Below are 18,758 nucleotides of genomic sequence, written 5' to 3'. Positions count from 1 at the left end.
CCAGACTAACCAGAGAACTGCAATAAACGGGGACAGAATATGGTTATGACATCATAAACAAGATCAGATGCCTAGTGTGTCCAGTAGCTACAAAAAGTGATTGTGAGTGGGAGAGTTCGTGACTACAGACCCACTGCCGATGATGGAAGCACTCCATCTCATCAGCTGCCTTTCCTTTACAAAGGCTTTATTCTGTGAGTGTTTGTACATCCTCCTTTCTCAGGAAAATCAGCCATTTATGTGGTTCCCTCACAAACATGCCAAGGAGCTTCTGCCCTCTGCTGTACATAAAAGATGCTACAGTGATGAGACCAACTATCCAAGCAGGATACTAACAGTGAGGTTGCAAACAGTTGTGCAATCCATTATCCTCACTTCCATTGTCATGGCTTGATGAACAGTACTCATCTTTGAAACATTTTTCATGTAAGTGAGAAAATATGTGTTCCACAAAATTTTATTTTTGAGACAGAGTTTTGCTCTGTCGCCCAGGCTGGAGTGCAGTGGTGTGATCCCAGCATACTGTGACCTCTGCCTCCCAATTCTTCTGCCTCAGCCTCCCAAATAGCTGACATTGCAGCCATGTGCCACCATGGCTGGTTAATTTTTGCATTTTTAGTAGAGACACGGTTTCGCCATGTTGGTCAGGCTAGTCTCAAACTCCTAATCTTAAATAACCCACCCACCTCAGCCTCCCAAAGTGCTGGGATTACAGGCATGAGCCACTACACCCGGCCCCAAATTTTCTTGACACCTATGTCCCATATGGACCTCACTCTGCTTTGGGGGAAGGGGAATGTCACTTTTTTTTTCCTTCATGCTATCTAGTATAAGAGAGGAAGACAATATAACTAGTGAATAACTAGTAACTTTTATCAGAAATGAATTATACATTAAAAATTAATGCCAAATTTCTCTGAATAATGAAAGCGTTCATGTTAGCTATTATACCGTTTTTAAGAAATCTCCCAACTACCTGATCTGCTATAAGCCATCTATCCTTCAAGGATGTAATAGAAGTAACCACCTCATTTTTGGGCATTTACTATTCTTCCTCTCTCCTGTAATCTTCTGACTTTGTGAAATATTAGCCTTTCCTGAAAGAGGAAGAAAATGGAGACTAAATAATTTAATTGTTAAGGGATACACTGATTGTAAGTGGCAGAGATGAGATTTAAACCCAAACCTCTCATTAAGGTCTGAATTCAACTATACACCAGTGAAGGGGATAAGACTGCCTTTACACCAGTTAAGACTTCCAGAGAGCCACTTAAGAACAAAGCAAGACAACTTACTTCATTTTTAACTATAACGTACCTGCAAGATCACCTTTAAGAAGAGTTTTGGGATCGGGCACAGTGGCTCATGCCTGTAATCCCAGCACTTTGGGAGGCTGAGGCAGGCAGATCACCTGAGGTCAGGAGTTCGAGACCAGCCTGACCAACATGAAGAAACTGTTTCTACTAAAAATACAAAATAAGCCAGGTGTGGTGGCACATACCTGTTAATCCCAGCTACTCAAAAGGCTGAGGCAGGAGAATCGCTTGAACCCAGAAGCCAGAGGTTGTGGTGAGCCAAGATCCCACCATTGTACCCCAGCTTGGGCAACAAGAGCAAAACTCCACCTCAAAAAAAAAAGAAGAGTTTGGGGTCACAAAAAGAGATATTTTCACATGAAGTGTCTAATCTAGTAACATTCTCAAGTATTTCTGGCTTTTTCTTTCATGTATTACATCTCAGGGTATCTAAATTCACTCCCAGGAAATTCAGTACCCATCAAAGACGAGTCACAGACATTGAATACTTCAAAATGCTTGATCCTCAAAATAATGAAAGTGGACAAGATTAATCAAGAATTAAGCAAGCTGGGCATGGTGGTTCATGTCTGTAATCTCAACACTTTGGGAGACCAAGGCAGGATTTTGAAGTCAGGAGTTCGAGACCTGCCTGGCTAACATGGTGAAACCCCATCACCACTAAAAATATAAAACATTAGCCAGTGTGGTGGCACACACTTGTCATCTCAGTAACTCATAAGGCTGAGGCAGGAGAATCGTTTGTACCCAGGAGGCAGAGGTTGCAGTGAGCTGATTGCGCTACTGCACTCCAGCCTGAGCAAGAGTGAGACTGTATCAAAAACAAAAGCCTATATTCATATTCAAAAATTCATTTAAAATTACATATACATACATATGTGCAACTGCATATCTAGAATAAACTACCATTTGCAGTCTTTTCCATGGTTCTAACCTATTTAGAATATAACCAGTGACAACATACAACTTCTGGATTCCAAATGTTTTCCACTGCACTGTAACTGGGGGATGGAACTCAGCAACAGTGACTCCATAAGCCAGCAAATGATTTTCACCAAGCAGGAGCACCAGACTTCCAAGAGTTGTTGGGATGTGGGAGAGAAACACTAGTTTGGAAAAAAGACCTTAAATGATTTTGATTCTTTTCTCTATAACATATATGCTTCCACAGCCCTCACTGTGATCTGCAGCAAGAGTATGGAAGAAACAAGTCTATGGATTTGAAATGGCACGTTGCTCACACTATACATTTTAATCTAAAGTTTATTAAATGTTAATGTATTGTCAAAATGCCTTTCATAAAATGGAAGAAATATACCTCATGGGGCAAACAAGCAGCAATATTCTTTTTTCTGTTTTGCTTTTGAGACAGGGTCTCACTTGTCACCCAGGCTGGAGTGCAATGGCACAATCACGGCTCACTGCAGCTTTGACCTCCTGGGCTCAAGCTATCTCTTGCCTCAGCACCCAAGTATGTAACAGTACAGGCACACACCTCCACAGCCAGTTTTTTAACTTCTGGTAGAGACAGGGTCTCACTGTTGTTCAGGCCGATCTCAAACTAGGCTCAAGTCATCCTCTTATCTCAGCCACCCAGTCTGCTATGATTACAGGCATCAAGCAGCAATATTCTTGAAAGTCAGAAACCTTAATCCCAATTACATATTGCTATATTCTTTTCAACTGCTTTAATGTTTGCAAATATACACATAAAGCTTTGTCTCTCTGCCCACCTGGCCTAGTCAACTTGAACTCTGTACCTCAAAGCCATAAAGTTTCTTCTATTAGAAAAGAAGCACTTTCCATGTGAAAAAAACTTTATTTCAAAGTAAAATGCACAGTCTCATACAGGAGATAAAATGAGTGTTACTGCTCTCAGAGGTTAAGGTTAGCAACCTTTCTGGCATATGCTAACTCATCATGAACTCCCAATAGCTCAACTGAGTGGCTTTTAAGTACAGCTGTAAGGTCTCATGGTATAATTCCTTTTAGTGATGCTAGTGACAAAATTTTAAAAGCTACATTCCATTCAAAATTAAAAATACAGCAGCGTTTCCAGAGGAACTAGATCCCAAAATTGTACCTAGAACTCTTGTCTAAGATAGTAAGTTAAATATCTTATATGTATATATCATTATAGTAAATCAGTATTTTTGACAACCACAGTGTAAGAAATTAAACTTTGGCTAATAGTTTTTCCCATCATGAAATCGAAGTTTTTTTGCTGTCTTCATAAATAAAATATGACCAAACACTACAAACACTTTATACATGTTTACTGATTTACAGAGAATAATAATCAGAACTCCCCAGTTTTAACACTGTACATTAAATTATAAGCAATGTAACCCTTACTACAAAAGTTATCTAAGTTAATCCAAGATAAAAACTGTCTTTAGAGTTTAAATACATTGAAATAGAAAAAAAATAGAAATTAGAAAATAGTCTTCAAGTTCTGAAAATCTAGAAGAATTCTCCAACATCGGCTCTCTTATCTCGACATTTGCTTCTAGCTTTGGTTCGAGCTTTGAAGGCTGCAGAGTTATATAAATGCTGAAATGAAGAAAAGGAAAAACATGTATCAGTAAGACTTAAGATATTCTTATAAAACAGAAAAAGGGTAAAAAGTCACAAAGAAAAGAAATGAACTAATTTGACCCTATAAACATTTAAATATGGCAGGGCACAGTGGCTCATGCCTGTAATCCCAGCACTGTGGGAGGCCAAGACAGGTGAATCACTTGAGGTCAGAAGTTGAGACCAGCCTGACCAACATGGTGAAACCCTGTCTCTACTAAAAATACAAAAACTAGCCAGGCATGGTGGCGGGTGCCTGTAATCCCAACTACTCAGGAGGCTGAGGCAGAAGAATCGCTTGAACCTGGGAGGTGGAGGTTGTGTGAGCCGAAACAGTGCCATTGCACTCCAGCCTGGGCAACAAGAGTGAAACTCCATCGCAAAAAACAAAAACACCCACACATTTAAATGTTTATAAAACAAAAACACAAAGAATGAAGGAGAAAAACAGAGTTCACGGTTATTCCTTATTAAGAAAAGTACTAATGAAATTGTAAAACACCAAGAAAATAAGACAATTTCAAACAACAACAATGAAAAAAGGACATCAACATTTAGTCTGATCCAAGAAAAGACAAATAACTAATGTGGAAAACAGTCCTACTTGGTTGTCAATTAAAACAAGGGAAAAAGTGATGAGGTATCATTTTAATAACAATTAAATAAACAAATGTTTATAATTATAAAACTCAAAGGTGTCAAATCTTTGTGTAACAGCTACATGCCTTCATTCCTTGCTGGAGCCAATTTAAATATTGTCTCCAATATTAGAATAACTTTGGAAGGTAATTTGCCAATACATTATGCAAGGGATTTCTTCGAAAAAATATTTCAAAAGAGAAAAATATGTAAAAATATTAGTATGTCTTAAAAAACTCAAAATACCATACAACAAACAATTATGTGGATATAAAACTGATATATCCAGGTTCTATAAAAATATAATTAAACAACTTCACACCCACCAGAATGGCTATAATTAAAATTATTATTAGGGAAGATGTAGAGAAACTGGAACCTTTACACACTGCTGATGGGAATGCAAACTGGTATAGCAGCTATGGAAAACAGTTCGGGTGTTTCTGAGAAAGTTAAATGTAAAATCACCATCTGACCCAGCACAATTCCACTCCTACATAATACCTCCCAAAATTGCAAAGAGCCTTTAAAAAAAAAACTTGTATATGAATGTTCACAGCAACACTATTCACAATAGCCAAAAGATGGAAACAGCCCAAATGTCCATCAACTGTTAAACAGATAAACAAAATGTAGTATATATCCACACAATGAAATAATATTCTGCCACAAAAAAATAAAGCTCTCTGATACACGCTACCACATGGATGAACTTCCAAAACATTACGCTAACTGAAAAAAGCCAGACACAAAAGGTTGCATGCTATGTAACTCCATTTACATGAAATCTCCAGAAAAAGTAAATCTTTTTCATATTAATCAGATAAATCAGAAAGCAGATTAGTGGTTGCCAGTAGCTGGGGGTAGCAGAAGGGAAGTGACTGCTAATGAAGAGGAGGTTTACTTTTGAGGTGACAATGTTTTAGAACTAGGCAGAGTTGTATAACATCATGAATGTAGTAAATGCCACTGAATTGTATACTTTAAAACAGTCTGCTATGTGAATTTCACCTCAAGGAAAAAAAATACATATAATTAAGGATTTTTGAAATGCAGGCTAGGCGTGTTAGCTGAGACCTGTAATCCCAACACTTTGGGAGGCCAAGGTGGGCAGATCACCTGAGGTCAGGAGTTCCAGACAAGCATAGCCAACATAGTGAAACTCCATCTCTACTAAAAATGCAAAAGTTAGCTGGTGGTGGTGGGTCACACCTATAATCCCAACTGCTCAGGAGGCTGGAGCAGGAAAATCGCTTGAACCCGGGAGGCAGAGGTTGCAGTGAGCCTGATTATGCCCCTGTGCTCCAACCTGGGCAACAGAGTGAGACTGTCTCAAAATAAAAAAAAAGAAATGTTAAATAAAAATGATATTAATTACTATTTAATGCTAAAAACTCTCTTAAGTTTCTTCATTTGTAAAATAAGTCTGGTTCTTCACTTAGTAGACTACTATCTGATACAAAAGGATTGCGTAAATATTTATAGAATAAAAAGAAACAAAAAATGAGTATCATTCCTATGTTAAGATAGGATTATAGGTAAAATATATACATGTATATTAAATTTTAATGTATTGTCAAAATGCCTTTCATAAAATAAAATATACCTCATGGGGCAGACAAGCAGCAATATTTTTTCTGTTTTGCTTTTGAGACAAGGTCTCACGCTTATCACCCAGGCTAATATATATATAAAAGTTCTCCCATACTCTAAATGCTTTCTACACCTTTAGTACAGCTATTCTGTGTGAAGCATCATGAAAAACTAAAACTCCATATATAAGTAGACACAGCTAAGTTGCTGACACCAGACAGAATCAAAGCTTTGGTCCACTTAGTTTTATAAAATATAAATATAAAACCTACCCTTTCAAAACGAGAAATCTTCATCGTCTTAAGTGTTGCAGCATCAAGCATCACTGGGGGTCCAAGTTCAAATACATTTCGAAGGAATTCATTTGACTTATGTGAAAGAAAGGGGGGTAAGGCTCAGTATTAAACATTATAGTTCTTTTTCGCTAGAGTGACTCTGATTAACAGAGGTTATGTGGAACCTACAAACAAAAACTTGGATCACTTATTTTCTGTTTCTCAGACTGAGAACAAATTGTTTTCCAATGCCCTGAATCTCTATGTCAAGCTATTGCTTTCATACAGACATCGGTAACAGTCCACCCAACTTGCCCAACACAAAGAAAAACAAAAAGGAACAGTTTCAGGTTTATTCAATTCTACTTTCAAAATAAGTTTACTGTTTTCTGACATGTGGAAACATTCTGAATAACTAATTAATTCAAAAGCCAATTAAGTGAGTGAGCTACATTCACAACTGCTCCCTAATTTCAAAGCAAATTCATAGAAAGGATGACACTTACCTGCAAGTGGTACTGCATCCCTGATCCAAGAATCTCCTTAAAGGTGTCATAGGTGTGTTTTTTTACCCAGCAATCAATATACATGCGTTCAGGACCAAATTTAACGGTTTCTGTTGGAAAATCCCGTTCCTAACCAATGGAAGAACCAAAATTACCACAGGCACTAAAATAGCCCATGTCATGTAAACACAATTTCTGAACAATCATATACATGCTGACATAAATGAACAATACAGCTTAAACTGATACTGCCATACCTCAGATGTGGACAAACTAATAACTGTTATCCTGTATATAAGGGTGTAGAATTTGTCTAGCTTTTATAGAATTAAAGACACAAGGTCAGGTGCTTGTACTGGTCTAGGATGGGAGAGGGAAGAAGGTTGCAGAACAGTCAGGAAAACAAAATGGCACCACAAACAGGGGGTGAAATGATAAGCAGCAGAGATCCAGGGAAGAAAGTGAAGGTAAATAGGGTTAACTGACCAAGCAAAAAGGAAAGGTCCAGCAACCAGAGGGCTCCAAGAGGTCTCAGGCTAGGTTTATAAGAAGATAAGAGGTAACACTAGAATCTAAGATTTTAGTGATGGAACAATTCTGTCAGAAGACATTTCTAAGGTATAACCATGGGAGTTTGCAGCCCAAATGACATGGAAATAAAAGTCCAAATGACGTGGATTAAAAAAAAAAAAGTCAGCTGGAACAGTGGCAGAATTTGTTAAGAAAACTAACTCCTTAATTCTTTGGTAAATCATGAATATGTCAAAGTAACCAGAAAGGGAGGAGCTGACTGCCACAGGGAGAGGAGAAAGGAGATGGAACTTGAAGGACAAAACCACTCCACCTGCCTTCCAGAACTCTACCTCAGCCCCTTCTCACTCAGCAGACACAGTGTATAATGTAATAGAAAAGAATGAAAACATGGACATGCAACTTGCAGGCTTGTGATTTCATCAAGTAACTTAGCCTTGTTGAGCCTGTTCCCTTGCCTGTAAAATGAGCAGTCTTTACCTAGACTGCATGAGGGATATCAGAGGTGTAAGAGAGGACATGCATGTGAGGCAAACACAGTGACCCTCTGGTGCATACCAGCTCAAAACAACAGTAGAGTCCTCTTATTTCAACCTTCTTTATTTCAGAAAACATTAGGGCACCAGGAAAGAACTATTTCCCACCAACCCTCTAGTAACATCATCAGATTCCTTACCAATACCTGCTTCTCCTGTTGGTAAGAGACAGACCTCCGTCCCTCCACAATTCAAGGTTAATCCCAATCTTTCTCATATATAGTCAACCCTCCATATCTGGTTGGTTCTGCATCATGGATTCAACCAACCATGAATTGAAAATATTCAGAAAAAAACTGCAACTATATTAAACATGTACAGACTATTCTTTCTTTTCACTATTCTCTAAACAATAAAGTATAACAACTATTTTCATAGCACTTACATTGTATTCGGTATTACAAGTAATCTACAGATGATTTAATGTATACGTGCATAGGTTATATGCAAATACTATGCCATTTTATTTATTTATTTTTTTTTAAGAGACGGGGTTTCACCATGTTGGCCAGGGTGGTCTTGAACTCCTGACCTCAGTTGATCGACCCGCCTTGGCCTCCCAAAGTGCTGGGATTACAGGCGTGAGCCACCACGCCCAGCCAAATTACTATGCCATTTTATATCAGAGACTTGAATAGTCAAATTTTGGTATCGGGGTTGGGAGATGGTCCTGGAACCAATGCCTCATGGATACTAAGGAACAGACTACATTTTCAGACGCTCCTTTCTCCACTGGTTCCTTCTTCATAAATTATCTCTAGTATCTAGAACAAAACAAAACAACAAACCTTCCCGCAACCAGCACTACATTCCAGCTATCAATACTCTTCCCCTTCCCATTACTGCCATGCTTTTTAAAATAGTCAAGACATGCCATCTTCACTTATTCCCCTCTCACTTTTCAATCTATTTCAGTCTGGCTTTTCCCCCATCACTCCACTGAAGCTGCTCTTAGAAAGGTCACCAATGACCTAATCGACAGACCTAAGTGAAACTGGTTACTCTCTCACTTGACCTATCTGTATGTAGCATTTGGCCATGCTCAAAGAGCACAGAACAGTGGTTTCAAATTTCAACTCTACTACTTAACTATTCTTTAACTATTCCTTTGGTCCCCATTTCTCCTTCAAAAGGAGACAATTCCACTGCTTAAGAGGTATAATGAAATAAGATAACTGTATAGCAAAGCACCTAACATATTAAGTGCTTGCTGATTTAAGGAATGCATGAGCCTCAAGAAAGGTTTTAAATGAAAAGAAATGGTGTGGCAGCTACTACCAAACCTAACAAGCTTACATCTCCTTTGTGGCAGTAGAGCAACCTTCATTTAAAAGACCCATCGGGAAGCTGGGTGCTCCAGAAAAAGCTAGGTTCCAGTGGGGAAAAAAAGAGAAACAAGAACCCTTAGCAAGGCCCAGAGGATAGGCCTTTCTCAGGCAGGTGCATTGAAGCAGAGGCTGGAGGGACAAGGAAGATCCTGAGATGAAGAAAAGTGGACAGGCAGATAGATCACTATGGGATAGGAATGGCTTCCATTTAACAGAGGCTGAGAAATACACAAGAGGCTGTTAATGCTGGTGTAAGCTGAAAAGTCACTTGTGTCTTCCTCTGAATAATGAGTACTGAGTGCTACAGCTGGCCTGGTTTGAGGGGCTTGTCAATTGACAGGAACCTTTCAATCACCAAGTTCTGGTGACCCTTACAATCTACTACTTAAAGGGGACGCATTAAGGCAGACAACCTGAAATCAGGTCCATCCAGAAAATCTAGGACATGTCATCATATCTTTGGAGACTACAGTATCTAAAAAAAAGAAAATTAAATATAGGAATAGTTTATAGTTACTTAAAGAAAATGGCTTAGTTTAGAGATACTGCCACACTAATTATAAAACTAATTTCAATTCTTAATATTGATATTTGCTGAACTTGGGAGGTTTTTTGCTTTTTAGTCTATAAAATCCAGAGTAAATATAAAATACTATTATAATGTGATAAGAGTCAGCATTAACCAAAGTATGTAGATCCCAAAGCATCTAATTTGTATGCTAGATTTTACTTTTCAAAAAATAGATTAAAATTAAGAAAGTAGGATACATATAAGAATTCACTGGAACATACTAAAATTGGATCTGGGGTGGGGCCTCACCATTTTCAGTTTCAATTCCCATTTTAAATTTTCACAAAGTTGAATGACTTTCTGATGATATACTTACTCTTAAAACAACTGCTATATCAAACAGCAATAATCTAAGAAACATACTCTTTAAATCCAAGAAATATTTATCTAGCCAACCAAAAACAATTATTAAAGTTTTCAGTTTTCTCCACTGAGACTTTATCCTATAGTTCATTCTAGCCATGCATTCTAAACCAATTTATTTGCCATATAAATTGAAACAAGTTTGAGGACAGAAGAAATTCAAGCATCAGATAATGATTTTAAGTAGCCTTGTTAAAATGCTGAGTTTTGTTATTTCAGTTTTTAGCCTCCAGCTTTCCTAGAAAGATCACGAAGATCTCTGTTTAAAGACAATGAGGCTGGGTTGAAGTCTGAGGGGTAGGCAGGAATTTATTACATTCATAAAAAAACACTGTACACTAAGAATGTATATGCTAAGCACCATTGTTTAAATGATAAATACACCAAGGTCAAATACATTTCTATCACTATGGGTCTTTTTATTTAAAAGAAAAAAACTAAATTAAAAAAAAGTATCTTTATAGATCAGCATTAATTTTCCTTTGTTTGAAAACAAAGTCTTCACTTACATTGTTAAAATACGGCTATGACATAAAATGACAAATTATTTCCAAAGGTGAAATTCAATCAACAAAATGGACCAATTGTCAAGTTTAGCTTGAAACAATCCAATTTCAAAATGAGAAGCTATTATAGCATTTAAGAAGCCTACCTCCACTGCCCTCAGGACATCTCTGAAAACTGACCGCTGCTTTCTCTTGTCCACTTTGGCTCGGTGCTTATTTCCATCTGTTGCCAAGGCCCTAAGCATTTGCGTCAAAGACTCCATGTCTTCATAAAAAAAGTCCTGGTCAAAAAAGGCAATTTTGTTTCCTTTATTATTGATTTTCTTTTCCAACCTCATATAGAGCTAACAAAGACCAGTGTGCCTTTGAAAAATACCCAGTTGCATAGAGCAATGCAATTCTTCAAGGTGTTTAAGGCCTAGGCACACACAAAACACATATTTTCATGCAAAATTTAACCCAGAAATGCTGACTACGAGATGATGTACTAGAGCAAAACAATTAACATTTCCCTTCCAAGTATATGCATCCAACAAATAATGTGTTCCCACCAAATATAAGACATCCCTGGGATTTCAAAGTTCAGTGCGAGACAGATACCAATATAGCTTTTACCCTTTGACTCCCCAATCCCCAAATCAAATACTCATAAAATTCCAATTATTCTTACCCCAAAGGTGTAAAGCTACTATTAGTGCTTTTAAAGCACCTACTTCATAATTTACTGCCATATTTCAAATAAATAATACAGCACATAATTCAGGTGATTAAATTATTTAAGGCAAGAACAAGTTTTAATCCTTTGGGGGGAGGACAGCTACAAAATGTACTGCAATTTGCTATAACCTTAAGCAGATTACAGGCTTCCTTGTCACAGTCAACGTGGCTATGCATTTAAGAAGTCTCTTTATTTGGGGTATTTTTATTCCCTAACTCTATTTTACAACCACACTAAAAACTAAAAAATGAGTCAACTTATGTAGCTGATCAAAACTAGAACAGACACTTTTTACTAAGAAGCCAGAAGATGGGCAATCTCCAGTTGTAGTTTATTCATACACGTTTAACATTTATTGCATTACAGGTTAAGAATCATGAAAACTTATTCTATTAAAATAAACAGCTCTTCTGGGCATTCTTGGTTTCTTTTAATGTCTAAATGAAAAAGATTATCACATTGGTAGAAAATAAGCTTGAAATTAATGTGACAGATATTCTAGCTTTTAAGTATATAAATGCCTTCTTGTCTTATTTCCAATTACACAGTCTTAACTATTCCAATAAATGTTTTATTCAAAGGTTTCAAATTCAACCTCCTATATCTAAGTTAGAGACAACACCCATTAATAAGATGCAAAGCAGGTATTAAAATAGACCAAACTTAAGTTGATCTCTGTGTTTAAATTCCAATAAACTAGACTGCATCATAACAATCTGTTATGGGAATAATTTTATTTATAAACAACAAGTACATTTCAGAGATTAGCAGTTTCCTAATCATTTTATTGGCTACTTGTTTTTTACAGTCTTCTAAATATATGTGTATGTATACATATGTATATGTAAAGGGTTTTTAAACCTGTATAGAATAATAAATCAAAATTTAAGAAAATTCTATACATTATTTTAATTTGTCCTAAGAACTGAGCATCACTACCAGTGATTATCAACCGGGGATGATCTTATTTCCCATTGGACATTTGGCTATGTCTGAGACATTTTTGGTTGTCACAAGGAGAAAGGGTGCTATCGGCACCTAGTGGAGATAGGCCAAGGATGCTGCAAAATATCTTTCAATGAGCAATACAGCCCCCGCCCCTACAACAACAAAGTATTATCCAGCCCAAAATATCACTAGTGCTGAGGTTTAAAAACTCCACTGTAAGCCAGGGGCAGTGGCTCACACCTGTAATCCCAACACTTTGGGAAGCTGAGGCGGGTGGCTCATCTGAGGTTAGGAGCTCGAGACCAGCCTGACCAATAGGTTGAAACTCCCCACTCTACTAAAAATACAAAAATTAGCTGGGCATGGTGGCTAATTTGCACCTGTAATCCCAGCTACTCAGGAGGCTGAGACAAGAGAATCACTTGAACCTAGGAGGCGGAGGTTGTAGTGAGCTAAGATCAAGCCACTGCACTCTAACCTGGACAACAAGAGCAAAATTGTCTCAAAAAAAAAACTCCACTGTAATAAGATCTTAGCAACAGATAAAACCCAATCTAGTTTAGTTTGTGAATCACCAAGTTCAATATCCTAATAAAACCTGAAAAATTAAATGCTAATAACTATTTTAGAAAAAAGGCTCTATAGAGTACTTGGGCATTAAAAAGAAAAAATAAAGGAAGGAAAAAAATAAAATGTAACACGTAACAAAAATAGTCCATAAACAGTTTCCAAAACCTATTAATTGGAGTTTAGAATAATTATATAATAGAGCTGTACCACTCTGGGATAAATAAAAAATGGGCTCCCAGAAAAATAAGTAAATATCTTACTATATTATCAATTATAAAAAGAAAATAGTGGTCATTACTACACAACAGGGTCAAAAGTCCTGGATTCGAATCTCAAATCTACTGTTCTCCACACCAAGTTTTATAAATTATAAATCTATCTTATCATCTGAAAAAAAGGTAATATCTACCCTCTCAAACAATGGTTGTAAGCATTAAAAAGACATAAAAATAAATTCCCCAATAAATCCTGAAGCATTAACTGTTATATCAATAACCTAAACTTAGAGGAATTTATAGAGAACTCACTTTAAAAAAAAAAGTCTGTGTGGCAATCACAACTATATAAGGCAGTTTAATAACTTATATAAAACATAGGTTTTGCAATCAAAACATCTAGGTTTGAATCACAACCATCCACCATGTAGCTCTATACAACCTCAGACAAAACTACATTAGCAATCTGACTCAGGCTCTTCTTATATAACAGTTATTACTACCCACATTATTATAAGGAAATGAACTATTAGAAATATATAAAACACAGGACATAAACATCCATTAAGTTATAGATTCTACTGTTATGACATACACAATATAAATACAACAAACTGGTCAGCGGAAGATAATTATTTCATAGCAAAATAAGAGTTACAATCAATTAAATGGTTTCAAAAGTTGAATGGAATTAGGATGAAATGAAACCAAAGAAAACTTCTGGAAAAGTTTTGGCAGACAGGGTGAGATGCTTAAGGTCACAAAAACTAACCATTCCCCAAACTTATTATTTCTATACAGAAGTCATGGAACACTCACTATAAACAAAATAAGCTAGGTCTTAGATAGTTAAGTATCAAGAAATTAAAATCATACAAAAGCCAAATATTAAAATAAAACTTGAGGCCAGTCGCAATGGCTCTACATCTATAATGCCAACACTCTGGGAGGAGGGAGGATTGCTTGAGGCCAGAAGTCTGAGGCTGCAATCAGTTATGACCGAGCCACTGCACTCCAGCCTGGGCAACAGAGTGAAACCCTGTTTTAAAAAAGACTTATTTCAAATCCTGTTAATCAAGGCAGAATATCATTGTCAAGGTATGGAGACATTTTTACACAGGGTTAGTTATTATACAACAAAAGCGAAAAACAAGAAGAATGCTAAGTTGCTGCTTCTGAAGTACAAAATCTAAGTCATTTCAGATTTAGCCCCAAGAAGTATATTTGGTCTTTGATTATCTTTTTTCTTTCTCTCTATACTGTAGCACTTCCCCCATCTGCTCAGCTGGGGAATGGAACAGGTGAGACTTGGAGAAGGTCTAACTATATTTTATTTTGTTAAATTTTCCCAAGTTAGGATTGGACCAGCACATTACATGGCTCCCAAGATCTTAATTCTGCCCACCAAACAATGTCTCTTATATTAAGTTATCCTAGAGTTCCTAAAAGGCCACTAGTAGATTATTGCCAAAGGCAATATTCAATTCAAGCAACATTCCAAATAACAGCTAACACATAACACAGAACCTATCATGTGTTCTGAATAACTCTATTAAGTAGTGACTAATAATTTCTCCATTTTAATGATAAGGACACTGAGGAATAGAGAAGTTGCCCAATATTATCCAACTAGTAAGACAGAAAGAGAGATCTAAAGGTAGGCAGAACAATTCCAAAGTCCGCTATCATCTAATTGGTTATATGGCAAACATCCGCTAACCTGGAACTCTCATAAAGGAGTAATAATTACTATTTTCAACTTTGAACACATGGTTTATTATTGATATTTAACCAACTCATTCATTAAATTCCTACCTAAAAGCTCTTCAGAAGTTTTGTTCCAAGTCTCTCAGGCAGAATTCATTATATCACTAGACTTCAAGGTTAATAACATCAGAAAATAAGTTAGCAAAAGGCCATAATTCAAAACTCATTTGCTGTAAAAACCCTATTTTAAATCTGTCTATGTATTTCATTAACACCCTGGTTTAATTTTTGAACACCCTATAAATATCCCCACCAGCACACACATATAAAAAGCTTATTTAGAAAAATAAATAAATAAAAACACTAGGCTCTATTTTGTGACCCAGTTCATTTCTGTCCTTGGATAAGAATTCAAGTCAAATGAAATATGTCTGGATGAATTCTCCTGGCTATCCTGTATAATGTATTAAGTTGGAGAAAAGATATGTGGGTGGTAACACATTTATGTTTATACAAACTTAAACAAGTTTAACATGTATAATTTAAATTGCATTATTACTTCATTTTAAAGATATATTTCCAAGGGAAAAAAGAAAAGAAACTGCCATTTCTGGCCAGTAGAAGAATGTAAGATTAAAAATTGGGACATCTGGTTTCTGTGCCTTGAGGTTAAGAAGCTATTAACTGGCTCGATAAAATTAAATTGATTGCTAAATTTGAGTCCAATTTCTCACATAAGGAGAATCATTAGCTACTGACTACATTAACTTACTTTCTTTCCATTTCTACCTACTATCACTTAAATAAAAGAAGGGGTGTGGGGAGATGGAGAGAGCTACTTCACACACAAAAATTTTAAGATTGTAAACCTTAAACACAGCTCTAGAATGGAATGTGAATGACTGTACATGGCAGAACTATATTAATTCTATTTGGAACTTGTTCACTGTTAAATAACTTCTTTAAATGCAAAACAGTTTCATTCTGAAAATACAGTCTTTCTCCTTAAATTAAAAAGCATCTAGTAAGTAATTCAAGGTTGGCAATAATAACTACTATTGAGTTACCCATTTCCCATATATTTGAATTTTCTTATTGGATCCTTCACAGATTCAGTGTGAAGGCAGTAAAACTTGCTCCTTATTTCTAAATGTCAGCACAATATCAGAATCGCATATCTTAAGAACAAATTCTTCCTTCAAATGGTAAGATTTGAGGCATTCCTTTCTCTTAGCATTCCTTAAAATAGAGATGACAAACTAGGGTTACCAATAATCCCAGTATGCCTGAGATAAAGGATTTCCTGAAACATAAGAACTTTCAGTGCTAAATCGAAAACAAGTACAAAGAAAATTGGGTTGGCTGGTCAAACTATCACAAACTCAAATCCCTTGGAGAGCCAAGCCATGGCAACTAACATCCATGAGTGGACACGTGAATGGGTTACTGCAAAGCACATGTCCCAGTTTATTTCCATCTTTGGCTTAGAGAAGTTCAACAACAATGACTGAACCCTTCTCATCCCAAACCTATGCTGACTTAATATTTTATTCATTTGTTTGATACGAATTACGAAGCATCAAGGGCCTACATTAACTTGATGTATTGGGTATCTGAGAAATCTAAGCCATTCCATACAGATTATACTAGACAAAACTCTCTCCATGGGTAGTCAAGCATCCCTAAACTTCAGTTCTATAGATAGCAAAAATTAAGTTTCATGAACCACAGTCAAACATTACTCCTTCTGGTTTCTGCTCTCTGGAGTATTATACTACCACTGCCAAGAAGTAAGGAAATCGGTCACTGGGTTCTCAAGCTGGCCATGCTCCAAAGTTATAGTTCAATTCTTAATTCCAAGGTAATGATGGAATAATGGGCCTTGTGACACAAGCTGTTTCCTCTGCCAGTCAGATACTTACACTCTCTATTCCTCTGGCCAATTCAAACAGAAGTGCCAAAGATTCACCAGCAGCTATTCTCATGTTTACATCATCACAAGAGAGGAGGCTTGGAAGCTTATGGAAATGCCTAAAAAATAGTTAGTCATTACTATGTGAATACAACCAATTATGTCCACTAAATGGTGCTTTTATAAAATATGAAACTAAAAACACATACATCTCAAGCTTTTTCTTCACTTCATTGATTGGGCATATGGTCAGCAGTAGTGTCCATGCAAGAAGCGAGCTGATATGAAGCACTGTATTAGGGGTGCTGCAAATAACAGTAGTGTCTTTCTCTTTGAGATAGGACTTTGCGAAGATATTTTCCAAACATTCCAGAGTTGAGTACAGTTCCTAATGCATAAGAATATGAAGTAAGGTAGCCATCTTAAATTAGAAATAACTGCAGATAACCAGAATCAAAGAATTTTTACTTACAGTAATGTCATCTGTGGCAATAAAACTGCAAACACCAAAGCAAGTTGCACACTAAAAAAACCACAATAAAATATATACACATTAATGATTTTATTTATTATTCTACATCTTCCTTTTATAACTTAACTTGAAAATTTTCTCAGCAATGTGATATATTAGGTCCCAAGCATTGTATATAAAAGTGGTGAGGAGAGAAAGAATATTGAATTAAGATCAAAGGAACTGGGTTTCAGCTCAAGCTCTGCTACCAAATTCACAATATGACTTTAATAGTGATTCTGTTCATCCTCTGTCTTCTTTTACTGATCCATAAAATCAAAAGCATGCAAATGAATTACATAATTTCTAGAACAACTGCACCTCTGCAATCTATGATTTAAACTACTGAATTACTTTTATGAGTTTATGTCAAGTAAAGGATTCTGAAAGGGTGAACTACCCCTCATTTCCTTTCTGTATGCTTTACAGGTGCTTAACAGATCATTTCAAACTTCAATTGTAATTCAAAAATAGAAAGGTTAGACATGTGAGATAAAGAAGCCTACCCTATTAAAAACCTTTAAAACACTTTTAAATTCCATTGGTTTTTAAGCTGTTAAAACTATATTCTTTTGTTCTTATGAAGACTCTACTATTAAAACTTCTAAAAGAAATCAACTTCTGGCCAGCACAGTGGCTCACTCCTATAATCCCGGCACTGTGGGATACTGAGGCGGGTGGATCACAAGGTCAGGAGTTCAAGACCAGCCTGGCCAACATGGTGAAACCCCATCTCTACTAAATATACAAAAATTAGCCAGGCATAGTGGCAGGCGCCTATAATCCCAGCTACTCAGGAGGCTGAGGCAGGAGAATCAATTGAAACCAGAAAGAGGAGATTACAGTGAGCTGAGGTCACACCATTGCACTCCAGCCTCGGTGAAAGAGCAAAACACCATCTCAAAAATAAAAATAAATAATAATAAAAAGAAATTAGCTTCTAAGAAATAAGCACACAAGAGAAGAAATTTCATAAAATGTAGTAACTGTCTGTTCAAACTTCCCACCTAAGGAAGGATCTCATTAATTCAGATTTCACTTATTCTGGAGTATGCTGAAAAGAAGCTGGGAATCCTATATTGCCTTTTGTTTGGGGAGGGGAAGGGCTAAACAAAAGTGAGTACACTATATGATTACAAAGGTAAAGCTTATTGAATAAAACACACTCAGAACACAACACTTACACAAACAATGTACCTACAACATAAACAGAAACCTTCGATTCTCAGAACATTTAACAAATTAATCCACATAAAAATACAATTTGCAATCTGAGATTTTATTATTCGCCATTTCCCTTTTCTCCACATTTTGTCACTCAAATTCCCTCAGGTTTTTCCAAGAATTATTACAGCTTTAAGTCTTTAAAGTCACCACTGACATCAGGCCCAGGTTTCAGCCAGTTCTGTTCCAATAATATGAGGATTACCTACGAT

At 36.4% G+C, this 18,758-nt stretch overlaps 1 protein-coding gene across 5 annotated transcripts in view; it reads right to left on the bottom strand.

Moving 5' to 3' along the window:
* Window positions 1-3,115: 3,115 nt before the first annotated feature.
* The window catches only part of IFRD1 (interferon related developmental regulator 1), a 54,582-nt gene continuing 38,939 nt past the window's right edge, over window positions 3,116-18,758 (bottom strand). For 4 of the 5 annotated variants that reach the window (XM_078342100.1, XM_078342101.1, XM_002751691.5 and 1 more), the window contains 7 exons: window positions 17,284-17,334; window positions 17,021-17,199; window positions 16,822-16,930; window positions 10,888-11,022; window positions 6,907-7,035; window positions 6,398-6,493; window positions 3,116-3,869 (listed from right to left, as the gene is read on the bottom strand). In XM_078342100.1, the coding sequence (XP_078198226.1) occupies window positions 3,780-3,869; window positions 6,398-6,493; window positions 6,907-7,035; window positions 10,888-11,022; window positions 16,822-16,930; window positions 17,021-17,199; window positions 17,284-17,334 (789 nt within the window). In that variant the 3' untranslated portion in view covers window positions 3,116-3,779. The remainder of the gene's footprint in view (window positions 3,870-6,397; window positions 6,494-6,906; window positions 7,036-10,887; window positions 11,023-16,821; window positions 16,931-17,020; window positions 17,200-17,283; window positions 17,335-18,758) is intronic. The other variant, XM_009002718.3, reaches the window with a different exon arrangement.

Source organism: Callithrix jacchus, chromosome 11 (assembly GCF_049354715.1).
Source record: "Callithrix jacchus isolate 240 chromosome 11, calJac240_pri, whole genome shotgun sequence".
Taxonomy (NCBI): Eukaryota; Metazoa; Chordata; class Mammalia; order Primates; family Cebidae; genus Callithrix; species Callithrix jacchus.
Note: the sequence above shows the minus strand (reverse complement) of the source record. Positions and strands in the feature narration are given on the sequence as shown.